Here is a 22,393-nt window from a genome sequence, read left to right on the forward strand (position 1 = left end):
TTGATAGAGCCGTTATCATTTGCATAGAGAGTCTTAATAGCCTTACAGAAAAAAATCCCCAAAGCCAAGTCTCTCAAGGGAGTGGAAGAGGAACTGATGCTCTACTGTGTCAAATGCTTTATAAAAATCTAAAAATAATATGAAGCTATCCTCGGTTATTAGGTCTGAGTAGTCAAGTATGTCTAATACTAGTCTGACATTGTTAGAAATATGTCTGTTCCTCATGAAGCCAGACTGCTTCATCAATGATTGCATCCAGGACTTCTTTAATTCTTTTTGCAAGTAGTAAGGCTAATATCTTATAGTCATTATTAAGAAGACAAATTGGACACCAATTATCGATGAGCAGCACTTCTTTTTTAGGCTTAGGTATCAGTGTTATTAACCCCTGACTCATTGTAGGAGGGAGAACATTGTTTTTAATACTCTCTAAAAAAGACTTCAAATAGGAAGGGAGCTACTTGTTCAGAAAATAATTTGTAAAATTCTGATGTAATTCCATCAACAGCTGGTGATTTATTATTCTTTAGATGTTTGATAGACTCTATAATCTCTTCAACTTTGATGGGTTCATCACACTGTTTAGATTCTATATCACTGATAGAATGAACATTATTCAGTGAGTTCAAAAACATATCTGTGGATTCCTGACAGTACGTAGAGCTATACAGTTTTCTGTAAAAATTGCTACAGTATTTAGCGATTAATTTTTGGTCATCTGTAATAACACCATCAATGTTTAACTTATGGATAGTGTTATTTTTAGAGTGAAATTTCTCAAGTCTAAAGAAATAGGATGAATTCTGTTCTCCCTCCTCAATCCATTTTTTCCTAGATCTAATAAAGGCTCCTTCTGCTTTTAATCTATATTTATTATCCAGTTTATTTTGTAACTCAATTAGTTCCATCTTCTCCTCCCCTGTGAGGCCTGCTGGGGACCTATGAGAAAGGGAAGTTATCTTAATGATCACCTTTTCCTCCTCAGCTCTTCTGGTCTTAGCAAGATTACTACCATATTTTCTAAGGTATTTGAACACCTCAAATTTAAAGAGCTCTCAGTTCTTGCAATAAGATTGTTCTTCGCAAGCCCTTTCCCAAAAGTGTGAGAGCAGATCTTTAACCTCATATTTAACTATATCATTTTTTAATAATGAGCTATTTAGCTTCCAGTAGGATGCTCTACCAAGGTTAGTATCAGGGGTAAATATTTTGATATCAATGTAAATGGCCCTATGGTCTGTGAGGGGAGTAGTACAAATATTTGTAGTAACACAATCACTATCAATACATTTGGATATAAGACAAAAATCTATTCTGGATTGTCTGGAACCTGTTTTGTTACTCCAAGTGAGTGATCTGTCAGCCAGAAACCTCTCCATATATCAGTAAGATCAAACTTTTCCATAAAAAGTATTAAACCCCAATTCTGATTGGTTGGCCTACCTGGGGGCCATCTGTCAGTTGAATTATCTATAGTAATGTTAAAGTCCCCTCCTATCAATAATAACGAATTGGGAAATTTAGATAACCAATGAATTATATGTTTCTCTATAGATTCAAGCAACTCATCATTCTCATGTTTGGTGTTGTACCCGTAGAAGTGTACAGTAATGAGCGTAATGTCATTGTAACTGATCACAAGACAAATAAAGTGACCAAAGGGGTCACATTCCGAGTGTAGAATATTACCACCAAAGGTATTTTTCATTGTAGTGACACCAGCGGAGCGTTCAGATCCACGGGAAAGCCAAATATCGTTGTCCCACTGCGACCTCCAGAAGTTGGCATCAGCCGAAATTGAGTGAGACTCTTGAAAAAAGCACAAATCTGTTCGAAATTGTTTAGCAAATAAAAATAAGGCCTTGCGCTTCACATTGTTTCGTAACCCCCTAGCATTAAGAGAAACTATAGACAAAGACAAAACAACAAAGATTATATAAAAGTATAAACTGTAGTAGGATGAGTCAAAGACGTAGGAGCAGTGAACGTAAACGATAAGGAACCAAGATCTGCACCATTTAAGTCAATTTAAAGTGAAAATAGCTTATTCCATCAACTTTGAGCTAGACGTTATCCGGTTTTGAAATTCAACTCAACTGAAAATTATGTTCAAGACCAAACCAAGGATTCTTGTAGTAAGAGAGACTAAAAACCCTCTTTAGTGTAATCAGGAACTATTCTGAGAAATAAAATACAAAATAATAATTGAAGTAAAAGGGTACCTACTATTTTAAGTGCATATGAAAACTGATCATAAAAAATTGAATAAAAAATGTTTTACATATACATGTTCCTAAGACCTTTTTCACGTGGAAATAAGTATTAATAACTAAATAGAACAATAGCCATGTAAAGTCAAAGCAGACCTGTATGCCCTTTAAAACAGTATCTTAGTTACTGTATACATACAAAATAAATACAGCTTTCAGTCTTCTTCGTAAGTTTGTAAACAAAATAGGTCTTCTGGTCATACAAGAACAAACGAATAAATTGAAGTACCTGAGTATTCCGAAAAATAGTCACCTTATGCTTGTTAGGTAAACAATATAAGGAAAATGAGAATACCATGGCTGAAACCATCAATCTGTTCCTTCTGACGAGATTTTAGGAAGGTATACTTTCCATCTCCTCACTTGCGCCCACAGATATCCTATCTCCATCCTGCTGCTACGTCAGGGTCAGTGCGTCGGCGGTAAAATTCGGGATTGACAGGCGTTGCACCAATAAGGGAAGCCTGCTTAGGCTACTTGAATCCCATTCAATGGAATGTAAAAGGGGGCGGGACCATCTGACTCATCAGATGAGGAACTGAGCTGAGCCTGGTGTAAACGAGCTAGTTTGCAAGAGAAGCGCTGACATGTGTGGTAAGTAACGTTAGCTAGATATAATACATTAAATAGGTGCACATTCGCAATAGTTTACACATGCAAATTGTGAGATTAACACAGAACTGGTTTTGGGGAGATGTCAATGTTTTCAGTCAGACAGCTGAGCTTCCATCTAAAGAAAGAGAGCTTAGTTTGTTTGCCAAACAACACAAATTACTAACATCAAATTATTGAGTTCATATCTTTTAAGTGAACTTGTAGATTGGCTGGATCAGATATTTTATAACTAACAATGTTATCAGAGAAATTGTCATGAGGGCGACTAAGCGATTTGATGTGTATAAACCGTGTGCTACACACCCATTTCCAATAAGTACCTAGCTAATTTAGCGTAGCTAGCTAACGTTAACTAGCCAACTAGCCATTGCTAGCTACTTGATTGACAGTTTATCGCTCCTTTATTCCTGTCATTGATGTTACCGTATGTCACGTTATACTATATACTTGGATTCATTAGCGACCATTGGCTAACTACCCTTCTTTTCATCAGGTTACATACTAGCTTGCTACAGGACTGACAGAACGCACGCACTGCGCAAAGTTTCATTCCTTGCTAGAATATAGACCACTACTGATGATGATAGACAGTGATTATGCCACATTGATTCGAATGAGGTAGGGGGATTTAAAATGTTTACTTTTTTAACCTGTCAGTGTCTGAATATTAGAATAGTGATGGATTAGTTCTCCCCTCATCATCTCTCATCTGCTGACTCCACAACTAGTTCCTGAAGCCTCCCAGCTCTGTTTTGAATAGCCAGCCAGAACCAGTATAAATAGTGTGGATGATAAGCTTTTTAAGGGTGGTGGGAACTTAGCACTATGAAATCCATTATTAGAAGAGACAATCAGACACTGTCGTCTCAGTCAGAAAAATTACCGAAATAGATGCTCCTCATACTGAACTGCTGCAGGCTAATTCCTAAGGATATAATGGTGGTAATGCTGTCATGCACTGAGATTTTTATGAGAGCCTTATTTTTCCTACTCTTAACCCTCGTTCTGAACAAAGCTGAGCCTTGTTTGCCCCCGCCTTGCCCCATTTGCCACCCCCCGCTACCTTCTTCGATCTCCCCCCCCCTCGATCTCCCCCCCCCCCCCTACCTTCTTCGATCTCCCCCCCCCCCCCGCCTTCTTCCTCGATCTCCCCCCCCCCCGCCTTCTTCCTCGATCTCCCCCCCCCCGCTACCTTCCTCGATCCCCCCCCGCTACCTTCCTCGATCCCCCCCCCCGCTACCTTCCTCGATCCCCCCCCCCCGCTACCTTCCTCGATCTCCCCCCCGCTACCTTCCTCGATCTCCCCCCCCGCTACCTTCCTCGATCTCCCCCCCCGCTACCTTCCTCGATCTCCCCCCCGCTACCTTCCTCGATCTCCCCCCCCGCTACCTTCCTCGATCTCCCCCCCCCCCGCCTACCTTCCTCGATCTCCCCCCCCCGCTACCTTCCTCGATCTCCCCCCCCCCGCTACCTTCCTCAATCTCCCCCCCCCCCGCTACCTTCCTCGATCTCCCCCCCCCCGCTACCTTCCTCGATCTCCCCCCCCCCCGCTACCTTCCTCGATCTCCCCCCCCCCCGCTACCTTCCTCGATCTCCCCCCCCCCCGCTACCTTCCTCGATCTCCCCCCCCCCGCTACCTTCCTCGATCTCCCCCCCGCTACCTTCCTCGATCTCCCCCCCGCTACCTTCCTCGATCTCCCCCCCGCTACCTTCCTCGATCTCCCCCCCGCTACCTTCCTCGATCTCCCCCCCGCTACCTTCCTCGATCTCCCCCCCGCTACCTTCCTCGATCTCCCCCCCGCTACCTTCCTCGATCTCCCCCCCGCTACCTTCCTCGATCTCCCCCCCGCTACCTTCCTCGATCTCCCCCCCCGCTACCTTTTTCGATCTCCCCCCCCGCTACCTTTTTCGATCTCCCCCCCCGCTACCTTCCTCGACCTCCCCCCCGCTACCTTCCTCGACCTCCCCCCCGCTACCTTCCTCGACCTCCCCCCCGCTACCTTCCTCGACCTCCCCCCCGCTACCTTCCTCGACCTCCCCCCCGCTACCTTCCTCGACCTCCCCCCCGCTACCTTCCTCGACCTCCCCCCCGCTACCTTCCTCGATTTTCCCCCCGCTACCTTCCTCGATCTCCCCCCCGCTACCTTCCTCGATCTCCCCCCCCCCCGCTACCTTTTTCGATCTCCCCCCCGCTACCTTTTTCGATCTCCCCCCGCTACCTTCCTCGACCTCCCCCCCGCTACCTTCCTCGACCTCCCCCCCGCTACCTTCCTCGACCTCCCCCCCGCTACCTTCCTCGACCTCCCCCCCGCTACCTTCCTCGACCTCCCCCCCGCTACCTTCCTCGACCTCCCCCCCGCTACCTTCCTCGATCTCCCCCCCGCTACCTTCCTCGACCTCCCCCCCGCTACCTTCCTCGACCTCCCCCCCGCTACCTTCCTCGACCTCCCCCCCGCTACCTTCCTCGACCTCCCCCCCGCTACCTTCCTCGACCTCCCCCCCGCTACCTTCCTCGACCTCCCCCCCGCTACCTTCCTCGACCTCCCCCCCGCTACCTTCCTCGACCTCCCCCCCGCTACCTTCCTCGATTTTCCCCCCGCCACCTTCCTCGACCTCACCCCCGCCACCTTCCTCGACCTCCCCCCCGCTACCTTCCTCGACCTCCCCCCCGCTACCTTCCTCGATTTCCCCCCCCGCTACCCTCCTCGATTTCCCCATGTGCCAGTCTGCTCTCAATGGATGCTCTGTTGCACTGCTTCCTTTGCAGTGCCTCTACATAGTCACTATTTTATCACCGCCCCTTTATCACTGCCCCTTCTCTAATTGGGAATGTGTCATTGATTATTGTGTTATCCTAAGAATAGCTATTGTCTCTTGGCCTTCATCATTTAGGTTTGTTTATTTTGACTTGTTTGTTGAAACCTTATGCCATTGTTCTATTTGTGAGCTTATGTGGGTGATTGATGGTTTTCATGAAGAAAATGGGGCAGGGCACAGGAAATTGGGCACGAATAGGCTTATCAAATTGTATTGGTCACATGCGCGGAATACAACAGGTGTTGGTTGACCTTACAGAGAAATGCTTACTTACAAGCCCTTAACCAACAATGCAGTTAAGAAAAGGTCTGAAGAAAGTATTTACTAAATAAGCTGAAATGTAAAAAGTGGCAAAATAACACAATTTTAAAGAGCAACAATAAAATGCTATATACAGGGGGTACCGGTACAGAGTCGTTGTGCAGGGGCACAGGTTAGTTGAGGTAATATGTAGGTAGAGTGTAAAGTGACTATGCTTAGATAATAAACCGAGAGTAGCAGCAGTGTAAAACTGGGGGGGGGCGGGGGTTAATGCAATAGTCCGGGTATCCATTTGGTTAGCTGTTCAGGAGTCTTATGGCTTGGGGGTAGAAGCCTTTTGGACCTAGACTTGGTGCTCCGGTACCGCTTGCCGTGTGGTAGCAGAGAGAACAGTCTATGACTAGGGTGGCTGGAGTCTTTGGCAGTTTTTAGGGCCTTCCTCTGACACCGCCTGGTATATAGATCCTGGATGGCAGGAAGCTTGGCCCCAGTGATGTACTGGGCTGTCCACACTACCCTCTAGAGCCTTGCGGTTGGAGGCCGAGCAGTTGCCATACCAGGTGGTGATGGTATGTAAGCCAACCTCTGTTCAGCCAGGCATGTCTGTAAAAAATCTTCTCAGACGAGTTCTGAACTGCACAAAAGCATAGCCTAGAGCCTGATCCTTCTGTCAGCATATTGCCCCAACACTAGAACACCCTGTTCCACTGAGTCTCCCACTGTCCATTTCTCAAGGTGACTTCCCTCTCATGTAAAAACTGCAGATAACATCCAGGGCAGGCTGTGCCCTCAGGAACAGATGGGTGTGTGAACTACTGTGTAGTTGCACACAGAACCATTGTTTCCAATTCCTATATGATGATAAATGGCACCAGAGCATTTTTAAATGTTTTACTTGTGTTAACGTTTGAAACTTTTCACGTGTAGAAATCCTTAGGGTAGTTCTTGCTGTGAATTGTAGTGAGCCAATAATTGAACTGCCTGCAGATTACATCAGCTAGTCTAGCTGGCCAATGGAACCTTCAGTGTTTCTGACACAATCGGCATATATGAACAGAAAGCATACATGCTTTATTTGGTCTCTATTGACCTAATCACAGACCACCAAAAGTAAACGGTAATACCCACTATGAGGATTTGTTCACTTAATCCCTTAAAAGAGTTGTAATGAAATTCCTTTGTTGTATATCATTGTTTGACTTCCTAGTTGAAATATGTCTCCCTGTTCCTTCTGTCAGGAATCTTTGCCTATCTGAACTACCATGTGCCACGGACTCGCCGGGAGATCCTGGAGATCCTCCTCAAAGGCCTGCTTCGTCTGGAGTACCGTGGCTATGACTCTGCCGGTGAGCTGAGGGAGATGAGACGGCTTGTCTCAACACACTGTCTGCGTCGGTCTGTCTGCATGTTTATTAGCTTCCTTTCCCTCTCACTGTAGGCCTGTCGGCAGGCGTCAGCTATTCTGCTTATCTACAGGAGTCATGTTTTTGTTCTCCTAACATTAAAAACAATGATTGTCCATTGGCCTCACTGTATGCCCTTGCCTTGAGCAGGTCTGTCAATCTAGTCACGCTTACATTGATGCTCTGTCTGCTATCAAACTGTAGCATGTGTAAGATAACCGCTACAAAATCACGAGGCATATTTGTGTACTCTGTAGCAATAAGACTCTTTTTACCAGGTGTTGGAATTGATGGAGGGAACGGGAAGGAATGGGAGGCCAATGCCCGGTCTATTCAGCTGATCAAGCAGTCCGGAAAAGTGAAGGCTCTTGACGATGAGCTCACAAGTAAGACTTACACCCGTTATCAGCAGTAAGGATGTTTACTGAGTAGATAAGTGGATTGTACAGAAATAAATATAATGCCTACAATACCAATGACTCAAACCTACTTTATGTTGGGCACATGTCAGTTGATTTATGAGGCTTGCATTTCAACAGTGTTTGTGTTGGCCCCACAGAGCAGCAGGACATGGACATGGATGTGGAGTTTGATGTCCACCTTGGCATCGCCCACACTCGCTGGGCTACCCATGGTGCCCCTAGCCCTGTCAACAGCCACCCACAAAGGTCTGACAAGAGCAACGGTCAGTACATAGACATTTCTTAAACTTGTAGGACTATTAGGGCCTCTTTCCTGTATAGGCATCACATTCTGCTAGATGTAGAAATCTCACGTTGACTGACTATATAGAGAGTAACGAGGAACATTTATTATTAAAGTGTATATGTGTATCTTATTTTTTTTAGAGTTCATTGTCATTCATAATGGAATTATCACAAACTACAAAGACCTGCAGAAATTCCTGGTGAGCAAAAAAACATATTCAATTTTTTTCCCAAGGCAGTCGGTTTCTTTCATTAGCTAAGGCTATCAGCAAGAGTTATCAGACTTCCATGACTGACTCTCTCCCATTCCACAGGAGAGCAAGGGTTATGAGTTTGAGTCTGAGACGGACACAGAGACCATTGCCAAGCTGGTAAAGTACATGTATGACAACCGTGAGAGTGAAGACCTCAGCTTTGCTACTCTGGTGGAGAGAGTGACCCAGCAGCTGGTAGGAGCCTGTTCATCTACAGAGCAGAACTGTCCAGAAACAAGGCCCTCTGACCTGTCTTGTGATTAACATGGTTTTATCTGGTCTCCTAGGAAGGAGCGTTTGTCCTGGTCTTCAAGAGTGTCCATTACCCAGGAGAGGCTGTAGGCACCCGGTACACTGCTACTGCATTTCTACATAGTCTTTGAGTTGTAAAGGAATAATATCCATTAAACATGCATCTTTTAATTGTATGTAATCATTGTAATTGTTTATGTTTGTATGTAAATAGGAGGGGAGGTCCTCTGCTTATTGGGGTGAAAAGTGACCACAAGCTGTCCACAGATCACATTCCTATCCTGTACCGATCATGTAAGTTATTAGGTAACTGCTCTCCATCAGTGAGTCAGAATGGAATATGATTAGCCGGGAGCTGTTTTATGTCTAGTACACTACTGTATCTCCCCAGCTGGTAAGGACAAGAAGGGCTGCCCCACCCTGCCCAGGATGGAGCAGGACACCTGCCACACGCTCTTCGCTGAGGAAAAGAAGTCTGTGGAGTACTACTTTGCCTCTGATGCCAGGTCAGACTCCTCACCTTGTTATTCTCTATATTACTCATATCCCACTCATGCAACGTTAAGTGTATTTTTTGGATTAACTGTACTTTTACAATCAGTCTAGACAATTGTTTGGTGAATGTTTTCTCCTAGGAAAGTGGGAATTAACAACATCATTAACTTGGATTCACTGTTGCTCTGTTGTCCTGGCAGCGCGGTGATTGAGCACACCAACCGTGTGATCTTCCTGGAGGATGATGACGTGGCAGCAGTGACGGCCGGACGGCTCACCATCCACCGCATCAAGCGTACAGCCGGAGACCACCCTGCCCGTGCCATCCAGACCCTGCAGATGGAGTTGCAGCAGATCATGAAGGGTGAGGGGAGGGTACAGCACTGTCATGGGTCAACCCTCTGTAAAGATGTTGATGGTGCTACTAGAACTTTGAGAACCCAAGAATGGCTGGAATTGCTGATTATCATTGTCAATACAGTCAGAATAATTTCACTATACAAGGGTCATATTTACTAGGGCTGGCATAATGCATCAGGAATGATTAATTCTTAAACGGATTAGTAAATAATGATTTTTCTTGTTAAACGTGACTCTGTAAACTGATAATGTTAGCTAGCTGGAGTGGGCATGTTAGCTGGTCCTGCTGTTGGACGCACTTGTTGCCGTTTCACCACGTAGGCTACGTTTTCTACTGTGATTGGTCAATAATGACGGCAGTGCTTGAAAAATTTAGCACAATCCTATTTTCTCCGCCTCGGCTGAGTAGCAGCCACAGGCACACCTTTAATATCAATCCCTGCGCACACACACACACACACACACACACACACACACACACGTACACAGCCATGTGTTTATATGGTTCAGACACCCTGGCCCCAGCATGGAGATCACGTCAATCACCAATGTAGAGTACTGTACCTGGGTCATTAGCAGGACTTTATATTGAGCTTGCTGCTCCCCATGTCTCCAGCAGAGGGTGCTAATAGACTACCAGTCAGTTTTAGGAGACAAGCCTTTGTGGTCCTATCATTAAAGCCTCTGCCCCTATCGCTCTCTCCTCAGCCTCCATTCCAGGAGCGCTGCTGAAATAAATCTAATTCATATGACCTAAATTTCTGTCTCCGCAGAGGCGGGCTGCAAAACCCTCTCGTATTTCATTGTCACAAAGGGCCGTGCGAGGAAACAACAATCTCCCTGTAGGCTCTTGCTTATTTTATTTAGTCAAGACATGCCTGATAAATGTCTGTATTAAAGAGCAAGATCATTCCAGTCATCATTTATCTCCTGTGTTATTTACCTCCCAACAGCAATAAAAGGCTGAATTAGAGCACTAAACAACATGTTTTCCAGACTGGCTTCCTTTTAGTAGTAATTATGCGTCAACAGTAACCTTTACAAAATGCCTAACACTTTATAAAAATGCAAAGCCAGCAGGCTTTAAGTGCTGTTGTTGAGGACTCTGCTCGAATGTTTTTTGGAAAATTTTTCAGGGAACTACAGCTCCTTTATGCAGAAGGAGATCTTTGAACAGCCAGAGTCTGTGGTCAACACCATGAGAGGAAGGGTCAACTTCAATGACAACACAGGTGAGATGACCTTTCCAGTGTAATACACAAGTCAAGTCACAAAACACTCAAGTTACTACACAATACATACTATGCCCCTCTCATGTCTGTCATTATACCCATCAAGGTGGTATCCTCAGGATCAATATCTATCTGAATACATACCAAGAAAAGGGACATGATTACTGTATTTTGATTGTTTGTATCCTTAGTAACCCTGGGTGGACTGAAGGATCACATTAAAGAGATCCAGAGGTGTCGACGGCTCATCCTCATCGCCTGTGGCACCAGCTACCATGCTGGGGTGGCGGTGAGTAACTGATGACCTTTTCTATAAAGCAGGAATGATATCACCAGCATAAAATGGAGTCAACTAGAGCCTAAGGCTCCAAGATAGGAAAAACAAGGACACAAGTAAGTTCTTACTCTGGTTTGTACATGGAAACATGTTTTTCAGTGTGGATGTCATATGTGATCCAGTGCTGATCTTTCCCCACAGACTCGCCAGGTACTGGAGGAGTTGACTGAGCTGCCTGTTATGGTGGAGCTGGCCAGCGACTTCCTGGATAGAAACACACCAGTGTTCCGTGACGACGTCTGCTTCTTCATCAGCCAATCAGGTGGGAGGATCGCTGTCTCCTCAAGAACCTGAACATTGCCTCTTTGTCTGTACTCATTTCCCCACACAATACAGCTTCAGCAACGTCTCGTACAAGTACATGCTCAGCCCAATGATAATGCACACAAAGCAATTTCTTTCACTCTTCATGTATTGATGCTGAATGTAAAGACCTGATGATATCTGTTATTGCGGTCTATAGAATCTGATATTGTATTCGGTATATACACGTAGTCCAACCTGTTCCAGTATCTATCCTGAGTGCTGATTTGCATTGCTACCTTTTGTGTGCAGGCGAGACAGCAGACAGCCTGATGGCCCTGCGCTACTGTAAGGAGAGAGGAGCCCTGACGGTGGGCGTCACCAACACAGTGGGCAGCTCCATCTCCAGAGAGACAGACTGTGGGGTGCACATCAACGCTGGGCCAGAGATAGGAGTGGCCAGCACCAAGGTGAGGGGACCGGCTCACTGCTGCTCTGTGTAGCACTTCTCCTGACTGATTCCTTTCCCATACTGACTCACGTAGTGTACTGTCCTGCAGACACTCAGCTGTTGGAACAGGAGACCTTCCATTCACCATACTCCGCTATCTCAACTTCTTTTACTTCTGTGGTGGGGGAAAAAATTCCCTTCAGGATAGCCTATTAGGGCGGGGGAATTCCTCATATCCCTCTCCAGAGTGTTTCAGTTGGTCAGACTGCAGTAGGGTTGTTGGAGATGAATGGAATGGTCTCCTTCCTAATTAGGCGAAGCGGTGTTACAAAGTCCAGAGGCAATTTCGCTTTGGCTTGGTCTATATAATCACCCGTGTATACTTATTATTGCAAGGACATGAGGTTTACGCCAATATGCTGCGCTGGTGGTATCTGTATAGTTAAGGCAAACCCTGAAGCACTTGGGTGCTAATGGCAATGTTCTATACATATGGTTAACCCCTCTTTCCCTTGAAATTAGAGAACTTCATCTGAAATTAGTGTCTGGATCCTTTTGTAAGAGGTTATTTAATTAAACTGCTATATTCCACTGCTCTACACAGAACCCACAGTGCCTGATATTCTCATCTTTACTCTTATAAAAAGTAAGGATCCATGGTTTCCCTCTACTATGAGCACTGATCCTACAGATTGCCAGAGTGGGGTTGCAGATGACTGGAGTGAGTTCCACTCAGCAGCTGAGGGCGGGTAGTAGAAAAAGAGTCCGGTCCCTCCCTGCTCTGGTTCTCGGGCTTGGCTCAGGGACCCTCCGGCAGCTCCAAGGCCCCACCCAGCACAGCGCAGAAAGCCTGGCGAGCACGCCTCAAAGACGCTGTCCTTTACTGCTTGTCTGGTCCAGGCCCACGCACAGCACATCAGAGGACATTATGTATTTAACCTCTGCTCAATACACGCTCCTGCTGACTCCGTTTTGTATAGTTTCATAATATTTTTCAGATTAACCTTCTGGGGGACATTAAACTGGATGACTCTGGTGTCTGTCTTGTTCTCAGAATTGGGGCTCTCCACAACTATGTCTGCTAAACAAGGTCAGGGAGAATGAAGCTGGAGTTGAGACGGCACCCCTTCTTGAATACGCTTCTCCCCCTTAGCCAAACAATAGATATTGAGGGAGGGAATGTAAGCAAATGAGAGTCATCTGTGGTCTTTGTCTGAATAGAGCCTGGAGCATGCTTGTACCCTTACATAAAAAATTTTTAACTGCTCATCATGCCGTATTGCCTGAGGAGGATGTGTGGCACATTTGAGGCCTCTCGGGGACATGGTTGCATCAGTGTGTTTTGACAGGCTAGCGTGAGCCTATCCTCTTTTCACATTCTGGATGAAGTGATGGGGGTTTTAACCGGATTAAATGCACTGCCACAAATCTGAGTGGATGGCTAGGACTGTCAGTTGTGAGGGACTGTGGTTCCAGTGCTGTCAAGGAAAATAGCTATGTGAAGGTTTTACAACCATGCCTTTGGCTTTAGATCAATCAAATGTATTTATACAGCCCTTCTTTCAGCTGATGTCACAAAGTGCTGTACAGAAACTAGAGGTCGACCGATAATGATTTTTCAACGCCGATACCGATTATTGGAGGACCAAAAAAGCCGATACCAATTTAATCGGTCGTTTTAAAAAAAAATATATATTTTATTTGTAATAATGAAAATTACAACAATACTGAATGAACACTTATTTTAACTTAATATAATGCATCAATAAAGTTAATTTAGCCTCTAATAAATAATGAAACCTGTTCAATTTGGTTTAAATAATGCAAATACAAAGTGTTGGAGAAGAAAGTAAAAGTGCAATATGTGCCATGTGAAAAAGCTAACGTTTAAGTTCCTTGCTCAGAACATATGAAAGCTGGTGGTTCCTTTTAACATGAGTCTTCAATATTCCAAGGTAAGAGGTTTTAGGTTGTAGTTATTATAGGAATTATAGGACTATTTCTCTCTATACCATTTGTATTCCATAGACCTTTGACTATTGGATGTACTTATAGGCACTTTAGTATTGCCAGTGTAACAGTATAGCTTCCGTCCCTCTCCTCGCTCCTACCTGGGCTCGAACAAGGAACACATCGACAACAGCCACCCTCGAAGCAGCGCTACCCATGCAGAGCAAGGGGAACAACTACTCCAAGTCTCAGAGCGAGTGACGTTTGAAACACTATTAGCATGCACCCCGCTAACTAGCTAGCCATTTCACATCGTTTACACAGCCTAATCTCGGGAGTTGATAGGCTTGAAGCCATAAACAGCCCAGTGCTTGAAGCGCAGTGAAGAGCTGCTGGGAAAACGCACGAAAGTACTGTTTGAATAAATGCTTACGAGCGTGCTGCTACCTACCATCGCTCAGTCATACTGTTCTATCAAATCATAGACTTAATTATAACATAATGACACACAGAAATACGAGCCTTTGGTCATTAATATGGTCGAATCCGGAAACTATCAATTCGAAAACAAAGCGTTTATTATTATCGCATATATCCTGACTGCGTGCAATGAACGCAAGAGAAGTGACACAATTTCACCTGGTTAATATTGCCTGCTAACCTGGATTTCTTTTAGCTAAATATGCAGGTTTAAAAATGTATACTTCTGTGTATTGATTTTAAGAAAGGCATTGATGTTTATGGTTAGGTACACGTAGGTGCAACAGTCCTTTTTCCGCGAATGCGCACCGCATCGATTATATGCAACGCAGGGCACGCTAGATAAACTAGTAATATCATCAACCATGTGTAGTTAACTAGTGATTATGATTGTTTTTTATAAGATAAGTTTAATGCTAGCTAGCAACTTACCTTGGCTTCTTACTGCATTCGCGTAACAGGTAGTCTCCTCATGGAGTGCAATGAGAGGCAGGTGGTTAGAGCGTTGGACTAGTTAACTGTAAGGTTGCAAGATTGAATCCTCGAGCTGACAAGGTAAAAATCTGTCGTTCTGCCCCTGAACAAGGCAGTTAACCCACCGTTCCTAGGCCGTCATTGAAAATAAGAAGGTGTTCTTAACTGACTTGCCTAGTTAAATAAAGGTGTAAAAAAATAAATATAAATTTAAAAAATCGGCCAAATCGGTGTCCAAAAATACCGATTTCCGATTTGTTATATGTACTTGAAATCGGCCCTAATTAATCGGCCATTCCGATTAATCGGTCGACCTCTAATAATAACACACAGAAATACGAGCCTTAGGTCATTAATATGGTAAAATCCAGAAACTAATTTCGAAAAACGAAACGTTTATTCTTTCAGTGACATACAGAACCGTTCTGTATTTTATCTAACCGGTGGCATCCATAAGTCTAAATATTCCTGTTACATTGCACAACCTTCAATTTTATGTCATAATTACGTAAAATTCTGGCAAATTAGTTCGCAACGAGCCAGGCGGCCGAAACTGTTGCATATACCCACCCTGACTCTGCGTGCAATGAACGCAAAAGAAGTGACACAATTTCCCTAGTTTAATATTGCCTGCTAACCTGGATTTCTTTTTACTAAATATGCAGGTAAAAAAATATATACTTGTGTATTGATTTTAAGAATGGCATTGATGTTTATAGTTAGGTACATTCGTGCAATGATTGTGCTTTTTTCGCAAATGCGCTTTTGTTAAATCATCCCCCGCTTGGCGAAGTTGGCTGTCTTTGCTAGGAAGAAATAGTCTTCACGCAGTTCTCAACGAGCCAGGCGGCCCAAACTGCTGCATATACCCTGACTCTGTTGCACAGAACGCAAGAGAAGTGACACAATTTCCCAAGTTAAAAGAAATTCACGTTAGCAGGCAATATTAACTAAATATGCAGGCATCTAGGAGACACCTGGGACCTCAGTACAGAACACAGTCTGCTTCTTGCTGAAGCATTAAGCATGCATTATGTCTGGCTGTGTCTGTTTTGCAGGCCTACACCAGTCAGTTTGTGGCTCTGATCATGTTTGCGCTGTTGATGTGCGACGACAGGATCTCCATGCAGCCACGGCGACGTGAGATCATCCAGGGCCTGAGAGTTCTGCCAGGTAGACCAGACCCTACACACATCTACCAAGACATTGCACTGTGCTGTTAATGACCATAAACCTTTGTGTAGGTGATGCTCAAAGGGATGTGCAGATTATTCGACACACTGACCTACTGTAGTATAGACCGCAGTAAGTAATGGTCACAGTCAGCGCAGCCAGAGCAAGGGATGGGAAAGCGGAGGCCTGTAGTGGGCCTCCTCGGTCTGTCATCTTGCTCCAACTGGGCTGTTTTTGTTTGAACAATATGCATTGTCAGAGAGCTAATGCAATGACTCTGCTGTGGCGGTATCCTCAGAGAGGGAACGAGAGTGTACAGTGGGGAGGGAGGAGGCTTCAGCAGCTGGGTCAGTCCTGGCTCTTAGTCCTGGCTCTTTGCCCTGGCACACTCCTCTGGACCCAAAGCCTTATGTTAAATGGTCTCCCTGACCCAAGCCTCCATTGACCCCAGTCTCCAGGACCTGTTAACATTGGCCTGCTGGACTGTCATAGGATGGGTGTTACTGTATTGTCTTTCATCCAGGAGTTTGATGAAATTGATTTTCTGACATGTTCTCCCAAATGTACTGCAAATTGAAGAGGAATATTTTGTAGGGGTTTCTCATTTCATAACCTTGGACTAAGATTACTCTTCTTTTTTCCCCCCTCTTTGTACCTGTCTCGCTATCTCGCTATGTGTGTTTACCTGCTGCTCCTCCTTCCTCCCTCTCTTTGTGTGTCAGATCTGATAAAGGAGGTGCTTAGTCTGGATGATGAGATCCAGAGGCTGGCAGCAGAGCTATACCAGCAGAAGAGTGTTCTCATCATGGGCCGAGGCTACCACTACGCCACCTGCCTGGAGGGAGCACTGGTCAGCATGCCCACCTCGATCTCCGCCTCCTGAAACTTAACGTTGTCTCTTCAGAACTGTATTCTACAGGAATCTCCACTCGGCCCAGAGTTGTTTCACTTTCCAATAGCCCACAATAACTGTTCTGCCTCAGCCTCACGCAAGCCCTAATGGAGTCTAGCCTGCTGGAATTGTGTTTTTAATCACAGGAACTAATTAGACTGATTTAGAAATGTCTCTCTGCATAATTGCAACCACACTCCACACTATTTAGGGATTCTTCAAGTTCTGTTGATTGCCAATCCTCCAGTATCTGAGGCACACAGTGTTGAGTCAGTGTGCTGTGCTCCTGGATCTGATCGTGTTCCCTGGCCAGTTTACTGTTCCGTTTTAGAATTTAAGAAGATAAGATATACATACTCAACTTATGTCGTGTTGGCATGGTGTTTTTCTGAGGTTGTGTCCCTGAATGTGTATGGGAATGTGGTTTCCTATCTGAATGAGGTGTTGGGTGTGTCGCTCTCCAGAAAATCAAGGAGATCACGTACATGCACTCAGAGGGCATCCTGGCCGGGGAGCTGAAGCACGGCCCTCTGGCCCTAGTCGACAAACTCATGCCCGTCATCATGATCATCATGAGAGACCACACCTACACCAAGTGTCAGAATGCACTGCAGCAGGTGGTGGCCCGCGCGGTAAGAACTGACGCACCATATCTCAAACACCATTTAGCTTTCCACCCCATCAACTGTTGAAATGTTGGAACCACAGTAAACCATTGCCAATGACGTTATCTGGTTGTTAAACTCACTTTAAATAAACATTTTGTTTTCTGGTAGTGATATGCCCGCTAGCTGTTGTAGTGACCACCTACCTTCCAGGTTAAAAAGAAATATAACAACTTAAAGACATGGATATTAAGTGCTTCATGCACACATACTTTACACATTAGATTTGTTTTCACAATGCAGTAATATCAAATGGTCCTCACATTCACCACAAAGTGCAAGGGAGAGGTTATTTTCTACATGACATCACCACTCTCACTAATCTACCACAGATGTGGACCTAAGCTTTGGGTTTGAGGCATGAGTCAACAAAGCTATTATTCAAGGAAGGACCAAAGTTTCACATTTCAACACTGAACTCCAGGTTAAAGGTTATGACAATGTTGTGCTGGAAGCATAATGCCTTTTGTTTGGTTTACAGGGCCGACCCATCGTGATCTGTGACAAAGATGACTACGAGACCGCCAAGAGCTCGAGCCGCACCATCAAAGTGCCGCACTGTGTGGACTGTCTGCAGGGCATCCTGAGTGTCATCCCCCTGCAGCTGCTCTCCTTCCACCTGGCTGTGCTCAGGGGCTTTGACGTGAGTACTGCACTGTCACTGAGTTGGGTTCTTACTGTAGACATTCATAATGGGGAGCTAATTTCTTAGGGTTGTTGTTTCTTGGTAAATGTAGAAATGTCTGACTCTTCTCTCCCAATACAGGTGGATTGCCCAAGGAACTTGGCCAAGTCTGTGACTGTAGAGTGAAACGTGTCCTTTGATGATCCAAAAACCCATTTCAGAAACTTTCCTGTTTTGTGTGTGTCATGGCTCTTTTTAATGCAATTGTTACTCTGGTACGCTAAACATGTACTGTATCTGTCTCTTCTTTCAAAACACATCTGAAGACATTGTTATATCATAGATGTGATTTTTGGGGGGGGTCAGTGGTGGGAAGGGTTGGCAGTAATGCTGCCATGGGTTACTGGACTGTAGGCAATTAATGATCCAACTGAAGAAAAGACTGAGCTGTATCCATTTTGGATGATACACAACAGTGCTCATAACTTAAATGTTGGATACTTGCTACTGGTTTTACATTTAATTCAGCTGTTTGTTGTCAAGAGTCTGCACATGTAGATCTTACTGAAGTTACTGGTTCTTTTGGTGTTATTGGTGCAATAATTTGGTCTGTTGGGATCCGTTTTCTTTGGCAGCTAGAGAAACATCTGTCGTTTGAAGTGTTTATCTGTTACTCTTGTGTGTTGAGTAAATTATTAAAGGGGTAGTGCAGTTAAGTCACTTATTTTTTTCTTTTCTTTTTATTACACTGAGGTAGAAATGACACATTGTGAAAATGATAACACCCTTTTTGGGAAATAATGCCTGGAATTTCAGCTTGTACAGGTGCCCTGGAACTTTTTGCCCACATCATGTCACAATGTGATCTGATTGATAATAGAGCAATGACTGTTGAGCTGGGTAAGGGGTGGGCTCTAGACCAGCCAATCAGATATATAAATATCTTCAAATGTGTTTCCTAATGTCCACACGATCAGACTGAGCATTTCAAGGGCCAGTGGAGGCTCAGGGATGTAACTGATGAATGTTTAATTTTCATTAAATAAATGATTTATTAGACTGATTTATTTAAAGCATGGGTGCTTTAAATATTTCTGAGCTATAGTCCTGACTGTACATCTGAAGTGCTTCTAAGAAGAAAGTTTCCATTAAAATGCTTTAGTCTACTGACCTGTTCCAGAGACTATTGAGAACTCTCCATTGTTATACTCAAAATACCATGATGACAAATCAATAGAATTTGTCTCCACAAGTTTTGAAGGTGTTAAGGGCAATATGAAACTTGCTACAGACTTGCTTGTGTTCATTATTGTGCACCTATTTGTTTTGAATCATTGGCTAAGTTACAAAAGAAACTTGACAATGATTCACTCATTGTGGTTTGGCAGACGTCTAGGAGCGTTAAACTCTTGCCTAAACCAAGTTGGTAGTCTGAATATTTGACTGTCCTGGCATAATCATGCGTCAGTAAAATTCTAAGTGCAATTTAATCATTTACCCAATCAATTTCCTCAAGATGGACAATGAGTACTAGTGGACCAATGATCAACATTCGTTACTCTGTAGGCATGTTACTAGCATTGTGACTTGTTGACAGTTTATCAATATTCAACTCTTCTGTTCTTGTTAGCAATAAATAAATAGGCCTTGTTGCCTGGGCTCAGTTTGGGTCTCTGTTTTACAATAACTCAACTCCTTTTCCAAGAGAAATGGAGTTGCAGATGAGCGTAATCTGCACCGATGTTTTGTCGACCCATGCCCTGCCACCATACCAATTTGATTGCAATATTGGGACCATAGTTTTCCTTTCTATTGAATGTTTTGTATACAGCAACTTAGTACACAGACCTCTAGAACATATGGGTTATGCAATCAAAAAAAACATGCTATGTTAATTTTGCTTTGAGTAACCAAAGGTGTGGTTTTAGAGACGCTGTTGATAAGGGTTTGTAAGTGCTCTGCCTACGAGACACCTACAGAGCAATGCAGTAAGCGTGTTTGACTATGTAGCTGCTGTTTTATAACTTAACATGTCAGCTGGTGACTCCAAAATGTGTCTTTTTATAAGCCAAGGAGTATAGCAGTATGCTGGTTTGAATGCTAAAGGGTCACTGACAACTCGAGACAGGTTCTTTGCTTATTTGTATTTTACCTTTCAGTTTAAGATCTTGCAATCAAGCATTATTTTCCTGAAAAGGATTTCCCCAAGTAAAGGTTTACCGGTCTTTGCAACTGTGTTTTCATTGTATTACATTTACTGAGCCCTTGTATCTGCCTACATTGCTAGGATCTTTCAAAGACCATGTTTTATACTGGAAGTGCTTTAGTAACTCATGTAAAAATGCAGGCCTTTGACAGGTTCAGACTGGAAGTATGGACAAGGACACTGCACTAACACTCAGACCCTGGAACATCTGTTGGAAACTTGTGGGGCACTTTATTATGACTGTTGCAATAGTGTCTAGTACTATACTTTGTGTCTTTTTAAAATGGGCTTTGACAGTGTACAGTAGGATTAAGTATTCACAATTATGCCCATGGATTAACAATTTCCCTATCTCATCCATAAAATTGCCATTATGGCAGATAATGTAACTTGTCAAGATTTCCAAATATGCAGTTGGACAATGATTCAACTAATGATTCAATTAAGGAAACATTTTAATAGTTAATATGGCAATTGAAAATACAATAAACACTTGAAGGGAAGTTGAAGCAATAGTCCTAGGATGCACATTTCCTTAAGATGTTAAAAGAATTAAAAAGAAAAGCATTACTCAAGTTACTTTACTGGAGGAAAAGTCCTTAAAACGATATTCATTCCAAGACAAAGTGGTCAGGTAAAGATGCAAAGAGCCACCTCAGACAGAAACAGGAGTGATTTCTTTAGGCGCAACTGCTGAGAGAAGAGCACTTCCTTGAAGCAATGAATCAGGTCCCAACTGAAGGCAAGTGCCTCTGCAAAGTATCCAGTGAGAGTCCTGATGGTGAAGAACATTGGTCTCACGTACCCCCGTAGAACCAACATGGCGGAGACACCTGGTGCAATGCATCTGTTGAAAGCCAAGATGGCTGAGCAAACTGACAGGGAGCACTGACAAAGAGTTGAACAAGCCTGCAGAATTGATTGGGTGGTCTTGAAGCCTTTCTCGGTTTGGCCAGTTTTGGAACCAATAGCCTTGGAGGTATAACAGCGATCATTGACACTTGAACACACATTTATGTCCTGATGAGAAATGACAACTGACAGCATCAACCTAAAGGCTGTGTTGAACTTCAGTATGGCTGAAAGAAAACATGCACAACAGTTGGTAAAAACAAGAGCAGCCTCCAGAATTGTTTCATTGCATTGGCTTAGTACTAAAATGGCCTCAAGTGCAGGAGTTGTGCAATCACCAAAGGCAACCATAGCCTTATACACAGAGCCAAAAAGTCTAAATCCTCTAACCACAGTGAACATTGTTGAAAATATATGTTTTAGTCCTTTAAGATCGTTCACTGTCAAAAGACGACGTTGTAAACATCCTTTACGCACCATTTCAGTGTCATAGCATCATTTTGCTTAAGCATTCAGTTCTCTGGGTTTATCAGTCCTCATTATGAACTAACAAGGGCAAGGCGTCTAATATAGTGGCAAACAGTGCAATTACCTCTGATCTTGAATAACTATCAACAGCTGCTGCAGCTGCCACACCTTGCCAAGGGTGCATCTCAACAGTTTAAAGTGGCTTCCTCTCCTTGTCTCATTTCGTCCATCTGCACTAATTTCTTCCGCTCATTATGAAGTCTATTGTATAGTCCATTGACAGCTTTTGTTGTGTGTTTACTGTTGATGCCTACTCCTATCAGTTTACTGACTGGGTGTGTTCAACCAAGGAGTTTAACAGAGCATTTTGTCTTAAAGCAGTGATCGGTTGACTTTTATCGCAATTGAAGAATACTTGACTGTCAGTTAGCTTCCCAGAAAGAATAACCAGAGGCTTTCTACTGGATTTACTGGGTCATAATGTTCTTGAGTTATTATTTTCCTTCTGTTGAATCCAGTGTGAGGGGCCACCAGATACAGTGTTAACAGAGCTTTGTAGATGGATGAGGGCTGGCCTCCTTAGGACTACACAGTGAATTTGAACACTATGTCATAATGGCTTGGAAGAAATGAGGGGTGGAAAGTGTGCAACTTCTGCCAAGACATTTCTTGCATTGTGTTTGGCCTCTATGGAAGGGGTCAATGAACGCAGCTGAGCATTATATTTCCTTTCTCTGTGATCTAGGGACATAAAGGATAATATTCTATATACCATTTAAAGCAACCAAAGCCTTTTGTCTATAGGTTGTTTGTTCTGAGTTATTTGGTTAATACATAGTAATATTTGGTATATATTTATTCCTCAGTTTGAGGATTCAAGTGAACAATTGTTTTATTTCGTCCAAATGTCC

At 43.8% G+C, this 22,393-nt stretch overlaps 1 protein-coding gene and 1 long non-coding RNA gene across 4 annotated transcripts; one reads left to right on the forward strand and one right to left on the reverse strand.

Moving 5' to 3' along the window:
* The first annotated feature begins 2,774 nt into the window (after positions 1–2,774).
* On the forward strand, positions 2,775–19,126 carry LOC139576793 (glutamine--fructose-6-phosphate aminotransferase [isomerizing] 1-like). Of its 3 annotated transcripts, XM_071403280.1 has the most exons (20): positions 2,787–2,864; positions 3,379–3,503; positions 7,202–7,309; positions 7,645–7,752; positions 7,926–8,051; positions 8,215–8,273; positions 8,388–8,522; positions 8,615–8,676; positions 8,794–8,873; positions 8,971–9,085; positions 9,275–9,438; positions 10,571–10,666; positions 10,858–10,955; positions 11,145–11,265; positions 11,559–11,716; positions 15,660–15,774; positions 16,497–16,624; positions 17,131–17,298; positions 17,813–17,974; positions 18,098–19,126. In XM_071403280.1, the coding sequence occupies exons 5-20, from the start codon at positions 7,937–7,939 to the stop codon at positions 18,140–18,142; spliced, it is 1,821 nt and encodes a 606-aa protein (XP_071259381.1). In that variant the 5' UTR covers positions 2,787–2,864; positions 3,379–3,503; positions 7,202–7,309; positions 7,645–7,752; positions 7,926–7,936; the 3' UTR covers positions 18,143–19,126. The 3 variants fall into 3 exon arrangements, with proteins under 3 accessions (XP_071259380.1, XP_071259381.1, XP_071259382.1); XM_071403279.1 differs by lacking the exon at positions 3,379–3,503 and having other exon boundaries at positions 2,775–2,864; XM_071403281.1 differs by lacking the exons at positions 2,787–2,864; positions 3,379–3,503 and having other exon boundaries at positions 7,254–7,358.
* Positions 19,127–20,599: 1,473 nt separating this feature from the next.
* LOC139576794 (uncharacterized) lies at positions 20,600–21,598 on the reverse strand. Its single transcript, XR_011675174.1, has 2 exons — positions 21,492–21,598; positions 20,600–21,241 (listed from the first exon to the last, which is right to left on the reverse strand). It is a non-coding gene; the product is annotated as an uncharacterized lncRNA (long non-coding RNA).
* Between the last annotated feature and the right edge of the window lie 795 nt (positions 21,599–22,393).

This window comes from Salvelinus alpinus, chromosome 5, assembly GCF_045679555.1.
Source record: "Salvelinus alpinus chromosome 5, SLU_Salpinus.1, whole genome shotgun sequence".
NCBI classification, from domain to species: Eukaryota; Metazoa; Chordata; class Actinopteri; order Salmoniformes; family Salmonidae; genus Salvelinus; species Salvelinus alpinus.